The following is a 9045-nucleotide window of genomic DNA, read 5'->3' as shown; positions in this document are numbered from 1 at the left end:
TTTTAAATCCAAGCAGTCCGCTACTTCGACGCTAAAAAGTGACTTAAAATACATTTGATCTACAGCCAATCCCTACGAGGTATCGTTGAAATCTCGCTTTTCTTTAAAACTCGCGAGAACTTGGTACGGCCTTTCTCCCCGAGCTGCTGGTGAGGAAAGTGTACACATTCAGGTAAAATATTAATTTTTTTGCATAAACGACTAGTTACTCCAACGGTCGACAACGAGTATTACTGTATAAATGCTTGGGAAATATCTGTGTTTACTAACGTTCGTGTGTGGTTGTTGTTACGTACAGTATTAAATATGTTGTTGTCTTCTCCGGCGGTACAGGCTTCAATGTTATGATACAGGCCTTTATAATTATAGCTTCCGGTCATCATAAGCGCAAATGTCATCTTGCTTGATTTCCATAACATTGTTGATTTATATTTATGTATACATACTCTTATTGTATATGCGCTGATTGGTTAGCGTTTTCTATATATTATTATTTCGTTGCATTAGTCTTTCTCAAACTAAAATCTTTATAAAGTAAACATAATAGTTTGCGTTTATATCAAGAGTGTAATTTTCGGACAATACACAATACATTAGCAAAGATGTATTTTAAATTACCATGACCTTAATTAAACTCAGTTATTTAACTTTAATTAAAAATATAACTGGGAGATTATAACAATCTAAAAGTTGATTTCGCTTGCAAGCTGTCTTTTCCAATTAATTGTACGTTTTATGTATTTATCAATATTATTATCTTATTATATATCATGTTTGTATATTTTTGTCAATGCAGAACACTTCATGATGAGTTATGCTGAAAAGCCAGACGACATAACACGAGATGAGTGGATGGAAAAGCTCAATAATGTTCACATTCAGCGGGCAGACATGAATCGGCTCATTATGAATTATCTGGTGACAGGTAGGTATTTTCACTGTATACTGCAGCTTTCATACACGTGCTTTTACATCTTTTTCATAATTTGTTTATTTTTATATTTATGTAGAGGGTTTTAAAGAGGCAGCTGAGAAGTTTAGGATGGAATCAGGCATTGAGCCAAGTGTTGATCTGGACTCTCTGGATGAAAGGATAAAAATTCGGGAGATGGTCTTAAAGGGACAAATTCAAGAGGCCATTGCACTGATCAACAGTCTGCATCCTGAGCTACTGGACACTAACCGCTACCTGTACTTTCATCTTCAGGTAAAGCAGATCAATGACTTTTTGGCCTATGATTTATATTACATGTCTAAAGCACTATTCACACGGGATTAGTATTATCTAGAGACCTCTGTGATTTAGAAATGACTCCCCCACATCTGAGTTTTGCGTGACGCATTCGCACGGGATAAGCAAAGCCTGTGATTTTACTCTAATTTATGGACTTCTCCCGGATATGGTGTCAAGACTTCGTTATAGATATAGCTGTATGAAATCATAAACAGGCATCAATATCGTTTTGATTATTTTATAGTAACAAATAAACATAATTTTGTTCAGTTAGCGAACAGACGCCATGAACTGAGCTCAGACCAGCGGCAGGAATCAGATTTAATTTATCACGAGTGAGATGCTGACAATATATGGCGGAAGATTCAATTTACAAAACGAAATGTAAAAGCGTCTATTTAAACAAGCTTGTCATAGCCTACTGTTCTGTTATGTTTTTCATTATGAACAGTATTGATGTTAATATTAAACACACCATTCCATCAGTCTACTCCCAAATTGATACTCATTCTAAAGTGAAAGTATAATCCGTGCAGCTGCACGGGAATTCATAACGGTGCGCATTATGAATGCAGACTTTATTCTTCGTGAAAGATAAAGATAGAAATGATCACAGGAAGGAAAAAAAACGTGCAAAAATTATATACGATCCGCCTAATCCTGGCCAAATCACAGAGATGTCGATTCGCACGGGACTACTATTATCACAGGACCTCGGTGTGTGGCGAAATATGGTAGGTAATTTGCGGGGGAATTTTTACTTTACTTTACTTTACAGACATGGCCGATTCGTACGGGATTAAGATCACAGACATTCTCTGCAATTATTACAAATCACCAGAGGTCCCTAGATAATACTAGTCCCGTGCGAATGGGGCTTAAAATGACTTGTACTTGAATGATAATTTGAAGTTTCTAATTGTGTGGACTATTTGGTTCACACACCTTTACAGACACCGTTTCAGTTGATTGCATCTAAGAAAGTCAAAATGTGAATGTGTCTGACTTAATAATATTTCTATTTAGAACTGTAGATCTGTTATCATTCAGAACTTAACAAAACATCAAACCAACCACAAGGTTTATCTAATCTAATGCAATAACCTTCAAGTGTGGCTTAAGAGTCCAAAATACTTTTTGGAACCACTAGAAGTTGTTTTTATTTTGTAAACTGGCTGTTAAACTTAAAGGGTACATAACACACACAGTTGCTGTCAATCTCATGTTAATCTTGAGTATCGCATCGTTCATATCTACGAAGAGTCTTTAGTTTTAACTTATTGGCTGAGATAAGAAGACTAACCTCTATACTGGGCTTTCTTTCGATTTTCTTCCTTTCTTTTCTCTTTTTCCGTCCCTGTGCATCAGCAGGGGTTTAGACGCCTCATTATTGATGAACGCGCAAGATGAGCACTTGCCTGACCTAACGCCTAACTAATAATCAATAATCACCATCAATTCCATCTAATAATCAGGTTGATACGTAATTAAACGTGTGGCTGTGGCCCTATGATGATCATGTTTAATAAACATTGTTGTATTTCGCTTGTTCCGATTCTATGCTTAATGGGAAGTAATGGGCGGCACTAGAGCGGGCTCGCGCCCCTAACACAATTGTCGCCCTAGGGAACCGCCTAGCTCACCTATAGCAAACACCGGCCCTGATTGCTGGGACAGCTCCATCTTTCAGTTTCAAAAAATGTGCAAATCCAGTGTCGAACTGATACCTGTTTATAAAACACCCTTGCACAACTCCATTGCTGCCCTGGAAAAACAAACAGCATCCAATGTTTCCTTAACTCTGGGAAGCTGAAAAAGGTTATCTTAGAAGCTCTTTGAGAAGCTGAACAATGTCACAAATTTTTCTCAGGCAAGTCCTGTGTAGGTCTACCAACGACTTCTGACACCCGAACAAAGCACAAGCTTCCTCTGGTTAATGTGAGAAAGGAGAAGTGCCCATGCAAGGAATTCCATCCTTTATGATGTTATATACGGCCATACCTAAAGACTGTTTTTTTACAGAAACTCCTACAAATCCTTGTTTAGCCATGTTTAGCACCTCTTTAACAGTATATAAATAAGTCAGAATGCCCCTTTAATATTAATATACATGTGTATATAACACTTGCAAAAGATTTTGTATGGTTTCATTGTGAATCGTAGTCTTTAGAACGATTGTCTGCTGAATGACATGAGAATGATTCCAAAGTCCTTCTTTCCTATAGCAACAACACCTGATTGAGTTGATTCGCCTGCGGGAAACTGAGGCTGCATTGGAGTTTGCACAGACACAGCTGGCTGAACAGGGAGAGGAAAGTCGTGAGTGTCTAACAGAGATGGAGCGCACCCTCGCACTTCTGGCTTTTGATAACCCAGAAGAGTCGCCCTTCGGAGATCTGCTGAACATGATGCAGAGACAGAAGGTAATGTATTGTTTTAAATAACAACCTTAATTTTAACAACCGTCATTTTTTTTTATTTGAAGTTTGAACCTGAAACTAGTACAACTGATGATGTGCTGTCTCTCTCTTTATAAAGATTATTTTAATATATTATTAAGCTTGGTATAAAATAAATCTCTGCCACCAGCCAGTTGTAAGTACATTTGCATATTACACATTGGCAGATAAAGATCATTTATATGTTTGAAATGAAAAATAAAAATGTCTGATAAGAAATCTTAGGGGCTGGTTAAATGGTCTATTCATCAGCTATACTACCATTCAAAATTCTGAGATCTATAAAAAAAATTGTAATGGTTTTTGAAGTCTTATTCAAAGTCATACTCGACAAAGCTATATTTGTTTGAATAAAAATATATTAAACCAATAATATTTTAAAATATTATTCCAATGAATGTTTTCTATTTCAATATAATTTAATCCCTCACTGGCTTAATATGTTTGTAGAAACCTTGATACGTTTTTGCACATTTCTTTGATGAATAACAAGTTCAAAAGAAAAGCTTTTATTTGAAATATAACATAAATAATGATATAATATTTTTTGTACCAATTTAAAAGTCTCTGTCCCATGTTGTCAAAAACTGACATTTCCTGGCTTTTTTCATGATAACTCAGGTCTAGGGGTTTTGTAACTACCATATAAGTATTAAAATGGTCAATCAAGTCAAATGTTTAGTCGAATGTTTATTTATTTGGAAATACAACAGCAATTTACTTTGACCTTAAAAGGTTAGTTCACCCAAAAATGAAATCGTCATTAATGACTCACCCTAATGTCGTTCCACACCCGTAAGACCTCCGTTCATCTTCAGAACACAGTTTAAGATATTTTATATTTAGTCTGAGTTTGAATCTTTATTTGAGGATTGAAAACAAACCAGGAAGAGAAGACAATGCTGAATAAAGTCGTAGTTTTTGTTATTTTTGGACCAAAATGTATTGTCGACGCTTCAAGAGATTCTAATTAACTAACTGATGTCACATATGGACTACTTTGATGATTTTTTTATTACCTTTCTGGACATGGACAGTAAAGTGTGCATTCACTTTCATGAAGGAACAGAAAAGCTAAAAATAACATAAAACATAAAATATCTTAAACTGTGTTCTGAAGATGAACGGAGGTCTTACGGGTATGGAACGACATTAGGGTGAGTCATTAATGACATCAATTTCATTTTTGGGTGAACTAACCCTTTAACCGTCTGTTCTGCACATCTCACAAGTCACTGCTTCGTCAGTTCAATGTCACTTTGACAAAGAAGCTACTCATCAAAGATGCTACAGATAGATGAAACAGATGCTACATTGTTAGGTCTGATCTCAAATTCGCAACACTAAGTAAACTTCTCACACATTTTATGTTACTTTATGGAGCCAGCAAAATCTGAAATTATAGTTTGTAAACGGTTATGCAACGTGTTGTTAACGTTTTACTAACCCTAACGTTGAATGTAAAAAAAACAAAAAACTTATATTCCCATTCTAAAGCATCCTGTTGTAAGCATGTTTGAGGAGGTGGTTGGTTGTCTCCTGTCATCGTTGATTCGACATCTGAATTCGGCTCAAATATGTAGGGCCGGACAAAGTTTTCCCATGTGATGGTCACCATGATGTGACCATCATTACTGGTGTTTCTATTTACCTTACTTGTGAGTGTCAGCAGGCTACAGCATACCTGACCCCAGTTACCTGTGGTTGGCCTGGCTGTTTGTCACTTCAGACCAATCAGAAGAGAGGCTCATGAATATTAATTAGATGTGCCAAAATCTACCTGTTCATAACAGAGCTTGTGAGAGAGGAGCTGTGAAATATATTGAGATTGTTTTTGGTACTTAAGTTACTGCAAATATATATTCTTAAGGACATCAAAATCTAAAGAAAAGTGTACAATATGTGAGCTTTTAATGTAAATTTTACTGTCCCTACGCTTTTGAGAGATGGTGTAGTTTGAAAAAAATGGCAAAATGAAATATTAAGAACTTAGGGTGCGTTCACACTTGTCATGTTTGGTTCGATTAAAACGAACCCTGGTGCGGTTGCTCGGTTAGGACGGTTCATTTGAACATATGTGAACGCTGCCATCCGAACCCTGGTGCGCACCAAACAAGCGGACCGAGACCGCTAAAAAGATGGGTCTCGGTCCGCTTCCAAACGAACTCTGGTGCGGTTCGATTGATATATGAACGCAACACGGACCAAAGACATGTAAACGGACCAAAAACCGGACGTAATGTCACAAGATGCGAAGCATAATGCAGCTGATTTGACGACGCGGAAAGATCGGTGTATCCAAAATGAGTAACTTTAACATTAGAGGGCAAACGTAGAGCAACGAGGAAGAGCCTCATCAATATTTGGTCTGACGAGCATGTTTCGAAAATGCTAGAAAAAACACACAAAAAGCATACCTGGCTCTTCTCATCAAAGTTCCTGTGTTGCTCATTAGCAGGTGCAGACGACAGCGGCCGTCTCTGTTCTGCACAACGGAGGAAATCCTGCTGCTGTTTTGAATGTTTTGAACATTTTATGAGCTCTTCATGAGTTCTCAGCGGGTAAAAATAATGCCACATGTACACGCATAAAATGATCGCGTTTAATCAGCACACAGCGTTGTTTTGAACATTTCATGAGCTCTTCATGAGTTCTCTGGTAAAAAATAATGCCATGTGTTACACGCATAAAAGGATCGCGTTTAATCCAGCACACAGCGTTGTTTTGAATGTTTGGTAAACGAGCTCCTATGTCATATAAGCCGACCAATCAGGTTGTGAGCGTCTCCCTGTGCCTTTGGTTCGGTAACTTTAGGTTCGCTGTTAAAAATGCCCGTGTGAACGCTAAGCGGACCAGGACTATTATGTTTGTTTTTGTTTTTTGGTCCGGACCAAACGAACCAAACGAACCGAACTACAAGTGTGAACGCACCCTTAATGTACATTCCCAGTTTTATTGTAAATTATACATCTGTGCATGTTATTCTAAAAATATATCGTTTGTCATTTTATAATCTGTACTGAAAATGTAATAACTCTGAAATGCCTTACCTTTTCTGCAGATGTGAGATGTCACTTGGTTTTCTCCTTGAGTAATATTTGCAATCCACATTTAATTTAGTGTAAATTGAGATATTTGTAGATGGTAATGAAAGGCATTATTTATTTAAAGGGGCTATATGTAGAATTCTGAAACTTTTCAGAAACCTTGTTGTTAGTGACTCCAGTGCCCGTTAAGTGAACTGCACTTGTGGACACGCAACGTACTTGAGTGAACGTGATCTAATGCATATGCTAACAGCAACACTTTTTTCCATCATTTTTTAAATGTAAGCTGTGAGAGGATCTGATCATAATAATGTTGGCACCAACTCTGCCATTTACAGGCATCATGGCAACACTGTTCTGATAGTTTGATTTATAAATTATATTTGAGACTATGGGCTATATAGGTCTGACTATTTCTGTAAGAAATCATAGCCCAGCTTCTGCTCCAAGATATGCAATAGAATATGCTCCTACCTTAAAAAGAGCTTAATTATCATAGAGACTCAGTAATATTGAAGTAGTACCACCGGAGTAATACTACTTTAATATTACTGAGTCTCTATGATAATTAATCACTTACAGCGTGGGAATGGCAATAGGCCATGAAGAACCATCCTGTGTTAAAACGAATACATGAATATGGTTTATATGGGATTTCAGTATTATCACCTTAGCATTTGGGTGTTCCCATCTGATAGAATATTGAATGAAGGCTATCATTTTCATTGTTCTTCTTAATTTACATTTAAGACAGCTTCATTTATATGTTGAGTGGGAAGCCAAAAGGAATATAGTATAAAAAGTTTCAGCAGAGACTATTCAGGTTTCATTCTAATGTTGAATGACCCAAAGTGCTACGTGTACTTTGTCACTGCTATGCTACTGCTGTATCAAGAGATTCAATGTCCTCATATTTTTTCTCACCATAGTTTGAATTAATCCCATTTCTTTGCACAACACACTGATGTTCCAGTACAGAATGATTTTTGACATTATCCTGAATGCATTCATATCATGTGTCATAGAACAGAAGACAGGCTCTCGGGAGCGTGCGGCGTAAATGTCACATTCTTTTTAATTTTAGGAGTCCTTTCAGAGTCCTTCACGTAAAAATCAGTCTACAGGCTTTCATAGACAATCTTGGAAGTCGGTGAATGTCTCCTTTTTTTAGGTTTCATTACAAGCTGTTCAGACATTGGCAATAAAAAGGGCGATTAATTCATGAAAATTCTTAAATATGACTGCTTTTAATCTGCCAGTGATTGACAGCATGTGGTCTTCTATAACAGGTGTGGAGCGAGGTAAACCAGGCTGTGCTGGACTATGAAAACAGAGAGTCGACACCGAAACTTGCCAAACTCCTCAAACTGCTGCTGTGGGCTCAGAACGAGTTGGACCAGAAGAAAGTCAAGTACCCTAAAATGACAGATCTTAGCAAAGGCACCATCGAGGACCCCAAGTGAAAACGAACCGGCATCTCTATGCTTGCATTCTACGGGGAACAAAATGGACGCTTTCCCTTTCCTTAACTATTTATACTCAATGACTGACACTCAAACATCCTTTTATCAACCTTTTGTTTTGTTTACTTGTTGCTTATCAGAGACTTTGCATTACATGGGCTGTGGAAATGAGATTAAGATTTAAGGATGACTTCTAGCCAAAATGGAAACACTTTTTATCGCAGATGGATTTCTGTGATTTTTGTTACCACAATGTTTGACTTGCTGAGCTGAAATTGATTGCATTTTAGCCATTTTGTTTTTGCAGAGGATTATTATCTTTCTATTTTGTCAGCAAATGTTATACAAATACAGTTGAGGACTGAACCACACTATTTAGATTTACCTTCTGTTTGACTGTGTCCGCTGATGTGAGGTACCTAAGGCACGATAGTGGTGTCATCAAGGACAGTGAATTGATTGTACCAATACGATGAACGAGTTCTGTGTGCTTTCACAACTTTTATTTGCAGTGCACGGGTATGCATTTTGTATGCGTGTGAAAGGGCCCTGTCAAAGAAAATCTGCCCTTTTTCGAGTACTAATGTTATTGCATTATAATGTTATAAAGTCATGTGACATTGTTTTCTACTGTACATTGTCATAGTATTCCTGCTTACATTGACATTCAATTGTGATTTATAGATACTGCAGAGATCAAGTTGTAAGCTTCTGAAGTCAGATGCTTTACATAGGTATTAAATATTCATTTTTTTAAATCCCCAAACTCTAATTGAATATCTAAATTGCTGCTGTTGTTGAATGTTATCGCCAAATACTTATGCTGTGATACCTAATTAAAT

The 9045-nt window shown here is 37.0% G+C and overlaps 1 protein-coding gene across 1 annotated transcript; it reads left to right on the top strand.

The window, feature by feature from the left end:
- The first annotated feature begins 51 nt into the window (after nucleotides 1–51).
- Nucleotides 52–8838, top strand: gid8b (GID complex subunit 8 homolog b (S. cerevisiae)). The gene is made up of 5 exons (XM_067446513.1): nucleotides 52–172; nucleotides 797–925; nucleotides 1011–1207; nucleotides 3460–3657; nucleotides 8030–8838. Exons 2-5 carry the CDS (start codon nucleotides 805–807, stop codon nucleotides 8201–8203), a joined length of 690 nt encoding a protein of 229 aa, XP_067302614.1. The 5' UTR covers nucleotides 52–172; nucleotides 797–804; the 3' UTR covers nucleotides 8204–8838.
- The last annotated feature ends 207 nt before the right edge of the window (nucleotides 8839–9045 follow it).

The sequence above is a fragment of the Pseudorasbora parva genome, chromosome 6, assembly GCF_024679245.1.
Source record: "Pseudorasbora parva isolate DD20220531a chromosome 6, ASM2467924v1, whole genome shotgun sequence".
Classification (NCBI taxonomy): domain Eukaryota; kingdom Metazoa; phylum Chordata; class Actinopteri; order Cypriniformes; family Gobionidae; genus Pseudorasbora; species Pseudorasbora parva.
The sequence above is the reverse complement of the archived record's forward strand: the minus strand, read 5'-3'. Positions and strand labels throughout refer to the sequence as shown.